This window comes from Poromitra crassiceps, assembly GCF_964638095.1.
Source record: "Poromitra crassiceps genome assembly, chromosome: 16".
NCBI lineage: Eukaryota > Metazoa > Chordata > Actinopteri > Beryciformes > Melamphaidae > Poromitra > Poromitra crassiceps.
The window spans coordinates 32,180,810-32,198,309 of NC_139645.1; the positions used below are offsets into that span (position 1 = coordinate 32,180,810).

Below are 17,500 nucleotides of genomic sequence, written 5' to 3' on the forward strand. Positions count from 1 at the left end.
GCACTCGGCTGCTCTCGCCAATATATTTCATTCAGTCACTAAGCATTAGTTGTTCATAAAGTGAGCAGCAGGTGCAAAACAACCATTAAATCAACAAGCATGAGATGGCAGATGGCAGCATAGAATCAAAAGGTTATGTGTGAGATCAATAGCCTACTTGAATGTGTATTATTTATTTTCATTCTAAATGTCATCACCTTGTTTCTTCTGATTTATATTTCAATTCAAATACATGTCACTTGTGTTACAATGAGCTGAATTAAAGTTCAATGTAATGCAGTGACCCTGTTCTTATATCAGCCTTGATCATTCTCATGAGTCTTTTATCTTTTTTTTTAGATTTCCCTATAGGCTACATACGTGCACTGGCAAGAGTAGCAGCAGCGTTATAAACCACAGGGCCAGACTACCGGTATATTAAAACATAAACACACATGGCGTCTTTCATTCAGGCTAGCAAGCAAAACTGCTGTCTGTCTGATCCACTGAGTCTCACCCATTGATGTCTCAGAACAGACTGTAGAAAGTAGTCTGGGCACCTTCCACCCCGCTTTTTGTCATGGGGGCGTAAACCCGGGAACCAGAATTAACACCGGATGGCAATGCGCCTAACAACGTATTTGTTGCCGTTAGCTTGACGCGGTGATGTTACCTAAACTAGAGCCTGATCAAAACAAAGCTAGCGTTACATAAAACAAAACGTTCATGCAATATGGCTCGACACACCGTCGGCCAGGTTTGGAATACTAAGCTTTTCCCAAAACCAGTTGGTAGACATGCGAGAACGTCTCTTCCCTCGATTAATTGTCTGATGCAAAGCTTCTGTATTGGCTTAAAAGATGTGAGATTGTAAATCCGCAATGTTTCTAAAAGAACTTCTTCAAAAACTTCGTTCGGTACGTCCATCTTTTGTTTTGTTGTTTGCCGTTCTGATACTTGGGTCAAATTGTCAAGTTAACGTGAAAGTTGACGAGCTAGAAACGCTGCCATCCGGTCTAGGGCGGGCTCTAGGTCGGAACCAGTAGGGTGACAAAATCAATTGTGGGCGGGAGCCAGGCTCTTTCTCGCCGAGAAGAGCCTGGTGACGCGAGGTTAGTAGAAAGAGATGCAGGATAGGTAAGCGAATGTGATTGGATGAACATTTGACGCTAGGCCAATCAGAGGCAGAGAGGGGTGGGTCATGCCTTTTTTCCATCATCGCAGCCCTCAAAGGATCCAATTCACACTTCCTCCTCCTCCCCCTTTGATCACATGACTCAAATTCCCCAACTCCCCTCCTCCCACACACACACACACACACACAGTCAGTATTCATGCAGCAGGCTGCTGCATGGAGGGAGAACATGCGGTCTCTCCAACACAGAGAGAAAGAGGAGCCCTTTTTGCACTGAGAACACGCGATACTGGTGTGAAGAAGCTCCGCCATTAGGAGCTCTCTGTCCTTTTTGTACACAACAAACCAGAAGGAAAGGAGGCGTGCCGTGAACCGACGTTAAAAAGACAACAGCGTGGACGTCTAGTGTGACGTGTAACAAACGCGCCGCTTCCCAAAACAACAACAACAACATGGCGCCGGAGTCGCCGCCGGACATGGCTGCTGTGCTTTTGGTAGCCGTTCATGTTCTGCAAATGCGAGCGAAGTTGCTGACGCTCCTCTTCCACATGATGGGAACAATGGCGGATTCGTGGGAGCAGATCGAGGCGAGGTTCGAGGAGGACCTGAAGAGGAGCCGGGAGCGCTTCGAGGAGGCGAGGCGCGCCAGGCTCAGGAGCCGCAGGCGGAGACGTTTGCTTCTCCTCGCACAGTGCGGACTGATCTCGGAGAGACGCATGTGGAGGAGAGAGAGACCACACGGGCCCGTGTTCTGGTCCAACGTCCTCAACAATTTCAACGACGACGAGTGGCGGAGTCATTTCCGTATGTCGCGGGACACCTTCGGCTTCATCTCGGAACTCGTCGGGCCACACCTGACGCGCAGGACGACAAACTGGCGGCAGCCTCTGGAGCCTCGGCTGCGACTCGCCGTGGCGTTGTGGTGGTACGCTACCCCGTGTGAATACCGCTCCATAGTTGTATCTTTGGCGTCGGTGTCGCCACGGTGTGCGTGTTGGTACGCCAGGTTACCAGAGCGCTGAAGACGCTGCTCTATAAGCGCTTTGTTGACCTGCCCAGTGGCGCTCGTCTTCAGGAGACGGTGGACGCATTTGCCAGCCGGGGCCAGGGGTACCCACAGTGTGCCGGTGCCATCGGCGGCACACACATTCCCATCCCCACCCCCAATGTCGACGCACCGGCCTACTACAATCAGAATGGGTGGCACTCCATTGTCCTACAAGCTGTTGTTGACCACAGATGCTGGTAAGGAGCAGGGCATTTGTGCTAAAACAAAAATCAACAAGTTGGCCTAGCTAACTTTGTACTTTGTCACTTTAATACTCTGTTTATATCTTGTATTAAGTTGTAAATGTATTTGTACGTATTGTGTTGTCTGTGTATCTTATATAACTTGTGCACAAACTACACCAAGCTAGTTTCTGATTGTGATGAATGATCTGTACATGTCTTGTCTTTTTGTCTCTCCAGCTTCACACATGTGTTTGTAGGTTGGCCTGGTCGCTCTCATGCTGCTGAGGTGTTTTCCAACTCGCCCATCTACAGGAAGGCAGAGGAGCAAGACGGGTACCTCTTCCCACGTGAGGTAAATACATATGTACTCCATTTTACAGTCATATCTGTAGATCAATCAATTTATTCCATTCTTAAAACTAACTTCTTTCTCTCTCTCTCTCTCTAAAAAAAAAAAAAAACGAACTTAAACTTTACCACTATTCCTTCCGAAGTTGTAGTTGTCATAGATTGTGTTGCATAGTTAATTGCTCTATTGCTGACAAAAATGTGTTATTGTAAGTCGCTTTGGATAAAAGCGTCTGCCAAATGTCGTAATGTAATTTCACATGTTGGACATCACCTGGTAGAACGTGTGCCATCAATGCTTAGTCCTTCACCCAGCTGACCCGGGTCTCTCTCTCTCGTGTCACATGTAATCATGGAACCTGCACACACTTATGCTCCAAATAATGCTTTACTTCTTAAGACTAAGACAACGTTTTGAGCCTCAGGTCATCTTGTCGTCACTTTTCACATGTAATAATCATACAGGGTGCAATCACAGTGATACTGTGGCATATATCTGTACAGAGCTGACACACCTTACACCTTTCTGACAAACTTTCTGACAAAACTGTGTGTGTACTGCTACACGTATTTAACAGAGCTGACACACCTGACACCTTTCTGACAAACTTTCTGACAAAACTGTGTGTGTACTGCTACATGTATTTAACAGAGCTGACACACCTGACACCTTTCTGACAAACTTTCTGACAAAACTGTGTGTGTACTGCTACACGTATTTAACAGAGCTGACACACCTGACACTTTTCTGACAAAACTAACTGTGTGTTTACTGCTACACGTATTTAACAGAGCTGACACACCTGACACCTTTCTGAGAAAACTAACTGTGTGTGTACTGCTACACGTATTTAACAGAGCTGACACACCTGACACCTTTCTGAGAAAACTAACTGTGTGTGTACTGCTACACGTATTTAACAGAGCTGACACACCTGACACCTTTCTGACAAAACTAACTGTGTGTGTACTGCTACATGTATTTAACAGAGCTGACACACCTGACACCTTTCTGAGAAAACTAACTGTGTGTGTACTGCTACACGTATTTAACAGAGCTGACACACCTGACACCTTTCTGACAAAACTAACTGTGTGTGTACTGCTACACGTATTTAACAGAGCTGACACACCTGACACCTTTCTGAGAAAACTAACTGTGTGTGTACTGCTACACGTATTTAACAGAGCTGACACACCTGACACCTTTCTGAGAAAACTAACTGTGTGTGTACTGCTACACGTATTTAACAGAGCTGACACACCTGACACCTTTCTGAGAAAACTAACTGTGTGTGTACTGCTACATGTATTTAACAGAGCTGACACACCTGACACCTTTCTGAGAAAACTAACTGTGTGTGTACTGCTACACGTATTTAACAGAGCTGACACACCTTACACCTTTCTGACAAAACTGTGTGTTTACTGCTACACGTATTTAACAGAGCTGACACACCTTACACCTTTCTGACAAAACTGTGTGTTTACTGCTACACGTATTTAACAGAGCTGACACACCTGACACCTTTCTGACAAAACTAACTGTGTGTGTACTGCTACATGTATTTAACAGAGCTGACACACCTGACACCTTTCTGAGAAAACTAACTGTGTACTGCTACACGTATTTAACAGAGCTGACACACCTGACACCTTTCTGACAAAACTAACTGTGTGTGTACTGCTACATGTATTTAACAGAGCTGACACACCTGACACCTTTCTGACAAAACTAACTTGTGTTTACTGCTACACGTACTTATACATCTGCGTTGCTCTCTCCACAGAAATCCATCACTGTTAACGGAGTGGAAGTCCCTGTGCATCTAATGGGAGACACAGCGTACCCCATCAGGAAGTGGCTGATGACGGGCTTCACACGCGACCACCTACTCGCTGAGCAGCAGAAAGCCTTCAACTTCAAGCTGGGCTCGGCGATGACGGTGGTAGAAAGTGCATTCGGACGTCTCAAAGGTCGCTGGAGGTGCCTGGCCAAGCGAAATGACATTTCTACCTCCTTTGTGTCGGATGTTGTGGTCGCCTGTTGTATTCTACACAACATCTGTGAGATCCATAAGGAGCACTTCTTACCAGAGTGGAACACTGAGCATCCAGACCTCCCTGCTCCTCACAGTGTTGCTTACTATGGTGAACATCAACCGTCTCACCAAGCTATCCGGGATGCTATTATGTCCATTTTGTAGTTTACACACGTCAGATGTCAGACCAGACAACAACAAACATGTAGGCTGTTTACACACGTCAGATGTCAGACCAGACAACAACAAACATGTAGGCTGTTTACACACGTCAGATGTCAGACCAGACAACAACAAACATGTAGGCTGTTTACACACGTCAGATGTCAGACCAGACAACAACGAACATGTAGGCTGTTTACACACGTCAGATGTCAGACCAGACAACAACGAACATGTAGACTGTTTACACACGTCAGATGTCAGACCAGACAACAACGAACATGTAGACTGTTTACACACGTCAGATGTCAGACCAGACAACAACGAACATGTAGGCTGTTTACACACGTCAGATGTCAGACCAGACAACAACGAACATGTAGCTTGTTTACACACGTCAGATGTCAGACCAGACAACAACAAACATGTAGGCTGTTTACACACGTCAGACGTCAGACCAGACAACAACAAACATGTAGACTGTTTACTAGGGATGGGCATTTTAAGCAATTTAAATAGTCGAGTACTCTCCTTCTATTTTGAACGAGTGCTCGAGTACTCGCGCGGGGGGGGGGGCTGTGTGATTACTATGGTAATGACTGAGCAGGGGTAATCTGCTGTGTATCGGGCTGTTCACACATAACGTTTGCATTTTTTAATGGAAAAAGCGCTACCTGGAGCATTTTTGTCAGGAGAGGGACTGACTGTGATATTAGGTGACGCTAAGCTAACATCCAAAGCCTACCTTTAGACAGTATCTCCGATGGTTGGATTAGCGCTTTGGAGCAGACAAGTTGTGAAACAAGCGAAGGCATTTGATTTCCAATACATGTCCATTGTTGCTGAATAGTGATCACCATGATGCGATTGTCTCCCAAAAAGTGATTCTTTCTCCACATTTCTTGTGACTAACGTTATGGGAAACGACAGTGTAGTCAGTAAACTAGTGCAACGTTTTGAATTAGTTTTATCGGGCGTGCGCTATGAAGAAGCGTGCTTCTCATTCGGGAGAATATCTCCAGCCAACATTTTCGGGAAGAGCTGGAAAACTTCCGGTTAAAACTTTCAAAATAATGTTACTTAAACAAAAGTAAATAGCTTATTGATGCACGTTGGAGGAGAAAAAGTATTTCAATGAATGAAGCAGCATCCTTGTATCAAAATACTCGTTGTGATGTTATATGGCGTGAAACTGTGGCTGTAACGCATTACTCAAAATAAATAAGGTTACAAATAAGCATTTTATTTTGAAAGCAACAAAGCGGATGACGTACTTGGTACATTCTGGCTGACTTGACGCCTGATAGAGTTTAGTCACAAGAAACCCAGGCGTGTTCGTTGAATGGGAGGGAAACACAGCGAGACCGGCCGTGCAGTTGCTGCTGGTTGCTGCCAGATCCACATGACGATGCGTGCGTAGATCTTCTACCATTTTTAAAGGGGTGGGGAGTGGGGCGAGTACCCGAACAGCAGAAACGTTACTCGAATACTGACGTTATGAACGAGTGCTCGAGTACCCGAGTACTCGCGCCCATCCCTACTGTTTACACACGTCAGATGTCAGACCAGACAACAACGAACATGAGGGGGAAGCCAGTGAGATGTGTTGTCCAGATGTCTTGACCCATGTTTTAAGGCGTAGCTGCTATAATGCACTTGCTATAATAAGCAAGTTGGATGTGTGTGAACATGACAAGGTGTGTGATGTGCAAACACCTTCCATTATACTGTAATTGTGCAGAAGTGAATAGGAGCCGGAGGCACCCCGAAAAACAAGCTTTACATTCAATGTGATGCTAAGATATTACTTGAAAAAGTTTTTTTGTTTTTCTACTTGAGTATGTAAATATTGTACATAATATTGATACATTCGTTTTTTCAGATTTTCATTTTTTTACAGCATGACATTCTTCAAGACGTTGGCTTTCTTTCTATGTATGTTAACAGCCATTGTTACATTTGTTACAAATGCTGTGACATTTTCTAAGTGGGAGGTGGCTATTTCCTGTAAATAAACTTGATTTTTTGATGATTCTTTCTTTCCTTGTTCTTAAATTCTAATCATGGTCAATCATATGTGTGGTGGTCTGCAGAAACATGTTGCTGCTGCACCTTGTTGGCAATGAGCAAAAGACGGTTGAAAATTTGTTTTTCATGTATTTTCAGTGATTTGGTTACTTTCATCTCCATAGCACATCACAGTGAATAATTATTTTCATAAAACAAAGGGAGAAGTATTGTTTTGGTGGAATGCCACTCTAGAAAATAAAATGTGGAATGTTTAAAGCCTTTCTCACATTTTACTTTTAGACACATAACATTAAAATACTAATAACTTTTGATCTGAGAGCTATTGCAGTCATTCAATAAGTTATATACTCTATAGGGGAGAGTTTCTAATTTATGAAGATGTCAAAAAATGAAAATTTCAAATTCCCTCCATGTGAAGGTTTTTGCAGACCACACATAATCGCCTCCAAATCGAGTGCGATTCAGTGTGTTGTGGCGCTCCCCTCGGGAAGAGCCTGGTGACGGGAGGAGTGGAGCTCAGCTGCCTTCGTGTTGCCGAGCGGAGAGTGCAGCACGTTGGCCTGGAATCTCCGAAGTGCGACCCCTGACAACCAAGCTCTTGGATGCGCGCGCCATTATTGCTGCTGTAACGATACGATATCCCTGGAATGCGCGTTTTAACGAGCCAGTTACATTTCTTTGCATTCTTAGAGATTATAGTTTTTGTTTTTTATCCATGTTTCTAACAATTGGCCAAGTTAGTAGTTAGTTTATGGGATAGGAATTCTGCCAAATGACAGGCACTAGGTGCCATTTTCGACTTCATTTGGAAGAGAAAATTATCCAGAAATGAAGATTTGATTGACAGCTGCATGTCGTGATATGATTGGTTGAAATGGGGTAGAAATTTGATAGTACTGGGTGATGTCAGCAAACTGTAAATTACTGTTATCAATGAAATCTTGAAAAACGAACTTTTGACGTGAAAAAGTGTGAAAAACTAAAGAAATTAGATTGTTGTGATTTGTTTTGCATACATTATTAAATAGGTGCACTGCATACCCAGGTATTTGAACTAAAAGAAAAGAAAAGTCATTCTTGGGTTCAGCTCGACTTTAAGACCCCTTTTGTAACATTCACCAAGTCATAAACACAGGAGAGAAAACTATTTAGATCAGACTTAGAAAATGGATCGCCAAATTATTTTCCTCTCTTGCATCTCAGGGCTTTGTAGATCACGATCCCCCTGAAGATTTTCCATGGTTGCTCTTGACCCCGCCCCTGCTCCCTGTGTCTATGTGTGTGTGTGTGTGTGTGTGTGTGTGTGTGTGTGTGTGTGTGTGTGTGTGTGTGTGTGTGTGTGTGTGTGTGTGTGGTGTGCGTACCTGGTGATGCCGACGTAGGCGATCTCTTGGCGGTTGGTGTTGTTGATGAGCGACAGGCCGAGGTTCTGCAGCGACACGTTGACTTCCTGCTGGAACTGCTCCAGCTCCTCCGCCTGCCGCGCCTTCGTCACCACGGCAACATCCTCCGTGAACAGCAGCACCCGCTGACGCCCATCCAGGAAGGACACCCAGTGCACCTGAGACAGGCTGTCATACTCAAACTGACCACACTCATCCTGCACAGACACAGAGACACAGACACACAGACAGACAGACAGACAGACAGACAGACAGACACACAGACACACAGACAGACAGACAGACACACAGACAGACAGACAGACAGACAGACAGACACACACACACACACACACACACACACACAGACAGACAGATTAGATATTTTATTGATTCTTTGCAGGAAATTACTTTGTCACATAATGCAGTGACATTCAAAATCATACATACATATGTAATACGTATGTAAGTGTCTCTTACCTTGACCAGGTCCAGCTGTCCAGAATGTTCACTGCAGCTCCAGCTGAGGGTCCGAACGCCGGCCGGATTCTCCCAAGAAAACCTCTGAGCCTCTCCTGGCTTCAACTGACGAGTCACAGAGGAACCACTGAGAGACACAGACACACAGACAGATAGAGAGACAGACAGACAGATAGAGAGACATACAGATAGACAGAGAGACAGACAGACAGACAGAGAGACAGACAGACAGACAGACAGACAGACACACAGACAGACACACAGACAGAGAGACAGACACACAGACAGACAGACAGATAGAGAGACAGACACACAGACAGACAGACACATTCATATAGAGAAAGATAAATATAGAGATATATATAGACGACAGTGTGGAAACAGTATTCTAACACTAGCCTGGTTAAAACCATCCAGATCCATGAACTGTTTGGTTCTGTGGATCCGTCTGGACTCAGCGCTGTGCACAGTGACTTCAGTGGGTGGAAGTAGCCAGTCCTTCAGCCAATCAGCATCAGATCCAGTCAAATCCAAATCCACTCAGAACAACGGCGAAAACATATTTTCGGCTGAGAAACCTCGCTGGTGCAACTCCTGCTCTTGTTTAATTGTTGTTATTGAGTCTATTTCTGCAATAACTGCACTTATGGCTGTTTAAACTCAATGAACGTTGATGTTACTGCTCGAGCTGGAGAGCCACGGAGGCAGCCATTCTTACTGCCATGGTTACTGACCTGTCTGTAGCAGACTGTGACCCAGGACGTGTGGTTATTGACCCGTCTGTAGCAGAGGGTGACCCAGGGTGTGTGGTTACTGACCTCTGTCTGTAGCAGACTGTGACCCAGGGCGTGTGGTTACTGACCTCTGTCTGTAGCAGACTGTGACCCAGGGCGTGTGGTTACTGACCTCTGTCTGTAGCAGACTGTGACCCAGGGCGTGTGGTTACTGACCTCTGTCTGTAGCAGACTGTGACCCAGGGTGTGTTGTTACTGACCTCTGTCTGTAGCAGACTGTGACCCAGGGCGTGTGGTTACTGACCTCTGTCTGTAGCAGACTGTGACCCAGGGCCTGTTGTTACTGACCTCTGTCTGTAGCAGACTGTGACCCAGGGCGTGTGGTTACTGACCTCTGTCTGTAGCAGACTGTGACCCAGGGCGTCTGGTTACTGACCTCTGTCTGTAGCAGACTGTGACCCAGGGCGTGTGGTTACTGACCTCTGTCTGTAGCAGACTGTGACCCAGGGCGTGTGGTTACTGACCTCTGTCTGTAGCAGACTGTGACCCAGGGCCTGTGGTTACTGACCTCTGTCTGTAGCAGACTGTGACCCAGGGCGTGTTGTTACTGACCTCTGTCTGTAGCAGACTGTGACCCAGGGCCTGTGGTTACTGACCTCTGTCTGTAGCAGACTGTGACCCAGGGTGTGTGGTTACTGACCTCTGTCTGTAGCAGACTGTGACCCAGGGCGTGTGGTTGACGATGAGAGCCGGAGCCGCTCCTTCATAGTAGTCAGTGAAGCCGATAACAGTGGAGTGATCTGAGATGTTCACGTCCACGATGATCCCTCCATACTGTGAGAAGAGAGAGAGACAGATATTTGTTATTTTTTTAAGCCCCAAAATCAAATGTGCACAATATATTATATTATATTATATTATATTATATTATAATATATTATATTATATTATATTATATTATATTATATTATATTATATTATATTATATTATATTTTTGTATAAACTAAAACAGCTTAGTTGGGTTAATTTTTGTTTTTTATTTGGTGTGTTTTATTTTTGGTGTGTTTTTTATATTTTACGATGGAAAATAAATATTTTCTTTTCACCTTTTCCCTGTTGATGATATTTGTGTGTGTGTGTGTGTGTGTGTGTGTGTGTGTGTGTGTGTGTGTGTGTGTGTGTGTGTGTGTGTGTGTGTGATTGTGTGATTGTGTTTGCGGTGACACACCAAAGAAAACATCATCATCCTGCAATGAAATGTTTGAAATGTTTTATAGCGTTTAGGTGATTGATCTAATTATGTATTAGAAAACATTCCCTTCACTTTCCCTGGCAAAACGATGAGACAAGTAGCTCCACACCCATGCTCCATGCATTCCTACGGGCTTCGGAGATGAACGTATTCCAGTGTGCAAAGATTGATGAGCAGTGCATGTAACCACTGCAGACTAGAGGTCTTCGGGTATGCCCGACCCCCCGAATACCCGAGGTTCCGACCCAGCCGGGTCTGGGTCCATTCAAAAGAAGTGCCTCCGGGTCTGGGTCGGTTCCGGTAGCGATTGTCACGGGTCTCGGGGTTCTGACAGTGAAATGCGGGGTCCAATAAGACCCGAGTGGACCCGGCGATCAGCGCTGATCACGAGAGAAACGCATCAAAACAGCACACGTGAGGCTTGTTGTCACAAACTGCAAGTAAATCCATAGAGAAAATAACTGGCAAAGAGCGTTCCCATCTGCAATGAAAATGACTTCCTCGTTTACATGAGGCGCATGTGACCACCACATGCGCACACATGCGCCTCAGGCAAACGAGGAAGTGATTTTCGTTGCAGAGAGGTAACCCTCTTGCTGGTTCCTCTCGCTATGGATTTAATTGAAGATGACTGTTTCCCGTACTTTTGGATTATTATTCGATGATCGCATGGTGAGTACACAAGTCACAACATGTATGTGATTGTTTCTAGCGCTGTTGTGTGTGTTTTTGGGCGAAGGAATGGCGGTAGCATAGAGAGTGAGACTGCCACTGTACTATCTAACTAGCGTTAGGCAGCATCAACCAGGGGAGAATGCTATAACGTTAGTTAATAAAGATGCACAAAGTTTCATTTGATATACAACTTGTAGCAGTTAACAAGCAACTTTGACCTCGACACCACTAGTCTCTGCCTCGGTATGTCTCGGATCTGAACGGGGCCGGGTCTCAGATTTCTAATAATAGACGGGTCCATTACAGGTTCGGGCACAAATTCCCCAGGTCCATTAGGGTCCGGGTCCGTGATTTTGGACCCGTGAAGACCTCTACTGCAGACTGACCTGGTCCATGCCCAGTAGGGTGCCGTTGTCCTGCTTGTTGAAGAAGAAGGACTTGGAGGAAGATTCAGACCCGACGACTCGAACACAGAGGCGGCCCCCCACGCTCTCCGGCCACAGAGGCAGACACTGAAACACACAACAGACAACAACTGACCGGTGGAAACACACTGCAACACACAAGACAACAACTGACAACAATTTTCCTCATTTTCGGACTCAGACCGCCTGCAGGGCGGGCCAACCCGCAGGACGCAGCGGGTTCTGGGGAGGCCGCGCGCATCACTAGCGGAGAAGTAAAGGCAGCGTCCGGCTCACTGACCTCAGTGGAGGCGATGTAGTGCCACCTGGTGGCGGAGGCGTGATCTCCATCTCCCTCCTGCAGCTCGCCCACCTCCAGCTCGTATGAGGACTTGTTGACCAGCGTGAAGAACGGACTCAGGGTCACGATACGGGTCAGGTTAAAGCTGCTCATCTGGATACTCACCCCCACCTGCACACACACACGCACGCACACGCACGTTTGCACACGCAGACACACACACACACACACACACACACACACACACACACACACACACACACACGCACACACAGAAGTCTGATCTAAATAGTTTTCTCTCCTGTGTTTATGACTTAAAGGATAAGTTCACCCAAAAATGAAGATCAAGTCATTGCCTACTTACACCCATGCTGATGAAAGGGCGGGTTTAAGTTGACTTGAACAGATGTGATTTACACCCTGGGGGGGGGGGGGGGGGGGGGGGGGGGGGGGGGGGGGTAGCAGGCTGCTACAATGAAGATTTCAGCTAACAACATGGTGTAAATTACATATTTTCAAATCAACTTGGCATCTCAAGGCTTGTGGAGACTTGGATTAAGCCAAAGTGAGGAGTATATGGAGCCCTTTTTTGAAATTTGTAAGTTGGTCACCATCAACTTAAATGGTTTAGGTCAGAGGATGCTGCGACTAAAAACCGTGTCCTTCACTGTCCTTCCATCAGCATGGGGATGAGTAGATAATAGATCATTATTTGTGGGCGATCTTATGCTTTAAGAACAGGTGACAAAAGTTAACTTTTTAAGCATAATCTTAAAAAGTTCAAATATATTGACATTTAGATTGACTAAAGTATGTCCAACAACAAAAATACACAGATGGGGGGAATTCTTGTGTTCCTATAATTTGTATATTCCCATTTGGTCTTGCTACCAGTTCAGTTTGGGAATAACAGACCAGTTTGCCCAACGGTCTGCCTCATACTGCTCATGACACAGACATTAACACACTGTCTGTCGACAGACAGACAGACAGACAGAGAGACAGACAGACAGACAGACAGACAGACAGACAGAGAGAGAGACAGACAGACAGACAGACAGACAAACAGACAGACAGACAGCACCCTGAGAGGAGGAACTGTATGAGATGTTACCAGGTAGTCCATGGTGGTGGAGGGACAGCGCACACAGCCGTAACTGCCCACCGTGTCCAGAGAGAAGCCGTCTGACCAGGAGGAGGTGGAGACGCACAGCTGCAGCTGCACCAGAGGAGGAGAGACACAATGTTAACACACTGTTAGCACACAGCTGTTAGCACACAGCTGTTAACACACTGTTAGCACACAGCTGTTAGCACACAGCGGTTTCCTTGTTTTTTCTTTTAATTTCAAGGATACAGTGGTTTGGTTTCTCTGGTTTATTTGCATACAGTAATCTAGTTTCCGTTTGGTTTGTCTTTGATGGTTTTGTTTTAAGTTTGGTTGATTGCATGTTTACAGGTATTTATACGTTTATATGAGTGCATATATTGTTTTTATAATAAAAGATAAAAAATAATATACTGCTATTAACACGTTCATTGTCGTTGACGAGTCAACTCGTCAAGCAGAAACCAACGGTTGACTGCCAATGACGAGTCAACTCGTCAAAAAAAAAAAAAAAAAAATTGACGGTGGGACGTGGATCGAAGCCCCCTAGGTCTCCTATAAAAATATTAGAGCTGCCGAAAATAATCGATTCAGAGATGCATCGCGATGCTTAACACATTGACTGCCAGCCGTTTTTTTTTGCTGTAGGTAGCTTCTGCCAGGCCGTTTTTTGAGGATTCTGGCTCATTTTAAAAGAGCCGAGGATTCTTTTCTGCTTGGAGTTTGTGAACACAAAGTTCACAAAAGTACTAATAGAATGTGTGCTTTCTCTGTCTAAAAGAGTTAGTTTGTAGAGTTAGTAGTTATGTAGATATTAGCCGTTGAGTACAGCATGGTTTCAGCTGTCTGAGAGTGAAAGCTGAGATAATCGCAGTTTTGTGAAATTCAATCAAACAGGCAGAACAGTCACTTTAACCATTTATTTTTGGCATCAGTGAGAGATCAATCATCCAAACAATATAGTTCCGAACGCCCTCTCCTTCAACTCCTCCCTCCGTGGGCGTGTCTAGTGGCTTTCAGCCTGCGTTTGTCACAAGCGAGTGCTCTGCTGCTGCTGCTGCGAGTTCACAGCCTCCCTCCCTGGCAGCGAGTTTGAGCAGCCTCCCTCCCTGGCAGCGAGTTTGAGCAGCCTCCCTCCCTGGCAGCGAGTGTGGATAGGGCTCACTCGTCTCTTGGGTTTGAGAGCCCCGATTATGCAAATTTGCAATCCCCCGTGTGCTGCTGCTGGCGCGGCCCGAGAGCGGCGAGTCTGGTGACTGATGACTGTAAAATCGGCAAGCCATTTCCTTGAGAATGGAGGAAGCAGCCGCGGGAGGCGGCTGCTTTTGGTTGACTTTCTCTCTGTCGGGAGGGCACCGTCGCCACCTAGCTGGTCGGTAAAATAGATTATACACATTCAATACTTCCAATATCTCCATAGGAGACGCGGGGGGCATTGATCCACGTAGCACCGTCAAAAAAAAATATATATATTTTTTGACGACTCAACTCGTCGTTGGCAGTAAACAGCTGGATTGTGTTTGACGACTCAACTCGTTGTTGGCAGTGAACGTGTTAATAGGACGATTCTGAATCGATAAACAAATATTAAAAATCGATTATTTAATTTTTTTTTATTTTTTATAATCAAATAAAATAGAATGTAAGTACATGCAGTTGTTTATTTTAATTATGGATCATAATACAATGCAATTCCAAATGCACTTTTATTTTAAAAGTAGCCACACAGTGAGAAAAAAGAAAGCGAGAAAAAATAAATCATGTATTGCGGAAAAAGTGACGCATCGATTTAAGATGCATCGTATAATCGAATCGAATCGAATCGTAGACTTGTATAATCGAATCGTATCGAATCGTGAGATCAGTGAAGATGCACAGCTCTAAAAAATATGGGAGCCACCGAACGTGTACAACCCATTCCACCGACCCACTAAGTGGCGACAGTGCTCTCCAGACTAGAGAAAGCGAGCCAAAACTGCAGGGAAAAGCGTGAGGAAACCATTCTCATACTGTAGAATGGTTTGGCGAAAACGCTTTCGCGCTGGCGCACAACGGTGGCGCACAACGGTGGGGGGTTCCAAAAATAGACTGGGTGCAACACACTTTGAAACACGCAGCATAAAGCCCAGAATCGCAAAAGCTTCATCAAAGCTCTCAACCGAAACCCCAAGAAACGAGCGAGCCCCATCCAGGCTCGCCCGACGAGGGGCCGCCAGGCAGCAGACAGGCAGCAGAAACTCGCTTGTGACACACCTGCTGCAGAGCCAAGGAGGGAGGAGGAGAACGCCCACGGAGGGAGGAGTTTGAAGGAGAGGGGGGTGCGGGTGCTGTTATGGAGGAAAATACTGTTCAGAACAAATTGTTTAGATGTCTTTGATGCCAAAAATAAATGGTTAAAGTGACTGTTCTATCGAATTTCACAAAAAGGCATTTTTCTCACCTTTCATTTTCAGACGCTGAAACCATGCTGTATTCAACTGCTAATGCCTACATAACTACTAACTCTACAAACTAACTCTTTTAGACAGAGAAAGCACACATTCTATTAGTTCTTTTGAGATATTTTGTGTTCACAAAATCCTAGCAGAAAATAATCCTCGGCTCTTGAAAGATGAGCCAGAATCCTCAAAAAAAAAACTTGGCAGAAGCTACCTACAGTAAAAAAAAACTGTTGGCAGTGAATGTGTTAACACATTTTTTTGTGTGTGCTTTTTCTTCTGTTTTTGATTTTCCTTGAACATAATTGCTCCTGCCTGCCATTGCTGCTAAACACGTCACGCCATGCCGCATTGATGCAGTCATTCCTGCAAAAGGAGCCCCGACCAAGTATAGAGACAGTCGGCATGTGTGGGAACGCCCACAAAATGTTAAACGGCTGGCGTGCGAGTGGGGTAAAACCGCCGATATATCTCAATGGGCTGACTCACCAAAGGAAGGTGCTGCGGCTCTACACTACAGGTTTGGGGGTTCTAGAGCAGAACACAAGACATCTGCTCAGATGTGCGTTTACTGCGGTGGTTAAATCCCTGATCGTGTCTGCCTGGGCCGGGCTAACAGCTTTGCTGAATGGATAGAACGGGGGATTTACCCCACCCTGACCACGTCCACAGCCAGGCTGAGCCAGCTAACCCAGCGTCTATGACGAGACATCACTTCAACCTGTTGAGTGTAATTTTTTGATTTTCATGAGTTAAGCTGTAATCATCCAAATTAAAAGTAATGAATCTAGAATATATGAAAGTTTAACTTTTTGAATTAAATCATGAAAAAAACAAACGTTTCCATTATATATATTTTTTTTTAGATGCACCTGTATGCCGGTCTCCCTTCAAGCTGTGTCAGATCCTTGAAATGACTTATGATTGGTATTGTGTCATTATCCTAACCTGTTCCAAGTATTTTCCTATTGACTTTCATCTGTGTTTTTTGGAGTCCAGTACTGATCTTGTTTTTTTTCTTGCTTCCCAGGAATCCTGATTTCCTGCCTGACAGCCCGCACCACATTTTGTTAATAAATCCTTTGGGTTTGTTCAACCACCAACAAGTGTCTGCATTTTGACTTCCACCTGGGTCGTGCTAACAGGCCTACCTTGCTCTTGCTGAACAGGGCCTTCTTCCTGAAGGAGAAGAGCACCACATCTCGGTAGTCTGCGGGGTGTTTGACGGACAGCTCGTCGGCGCGGTACTGCAGCACGCGCGACGTCTTGTTGATGATCCAGTACGGGCTGAAGGCCGACAGCAGCAGGCGGCCGTGCGCTCTCGTCACGTGCACGCTCACGTCGGCCGTCAGCCGGGGGTCCGAGTCGCAGGTGAAGGAGACGGGGAAGAACTCGGGCAGGTCCGGGTCCACGCGCACGTGGCCGTGCCAGTCACGGCCCTGGTACTGAGCCAGCACCAGCTCCATCATCTCTCCAGAGATACGAGCGTTCAGGATGTCAGAGGAGCTGCCCTCCTGCAGCTCGTAGAACTCTGCTGAACCCTGGGGAGGGGATTATAAAAACACCTTAGATTTACACATCAGAGTCAATTAGAATAGTTTCAATTAACTCACTACGGAAGTCCAGAGAGGCAAGTTGTTGTTGTTGTTGTTGTTATTTATACATATACAATCAATTACAAAAAATACAATATAATCATCATTGAATGTGAAGGAGAATCCCCTGAAAACCCTCCAGGGACTTAAGTGTGGCATTCTCCAGGTAGCATATTATTATAGTAAATAATAAGTGAGAA

General features: G+C 45.4%; 1 protein-coding gene across 1 annotated transcript in view; it reads right to left on the reverse strand.

Moving 5' to 3' along the window:
- The window catches only part of LOC310791593 (intermembrane lipid transfer protein VPS13C-like), a gene marked incomplete at its 5' end in the record, with an annotated part of 96,708 nt that overhangs the window by 29,226 nt on the left and 49,982 nt on the right, over positions 1-17,500 (reverse strand). Inside the window, 7 exons of the mRNA XM_083653260.1 lie at positions 8,295-8,530; positions 8,793-8,919; positions 10,227-10,360; positions 11,841-11,966; positions 12,160-12,330; positions 13,274-13,378; positions 16,857-17,246. Of these exons, the coding sequence (XP_083509386.1) occupies positions 8,295-8,530; positions 8,793-8,919; positions 10,227-10,360; positions 11,841-11,966; positions 12,160-12,330; positions 13,274-13,378; positions 16,857-17,246 (1,289 nt within the window). The remainder of the gene's footprint in view (positions 1-8,294; positions 8,531-8,792; positions 8,920-10,226; positions 10,361-11,840; positions 11,967-12,159; positions 12,331-13,273; positions 13,379-16,856; positions 17,247-17,500) is intronic.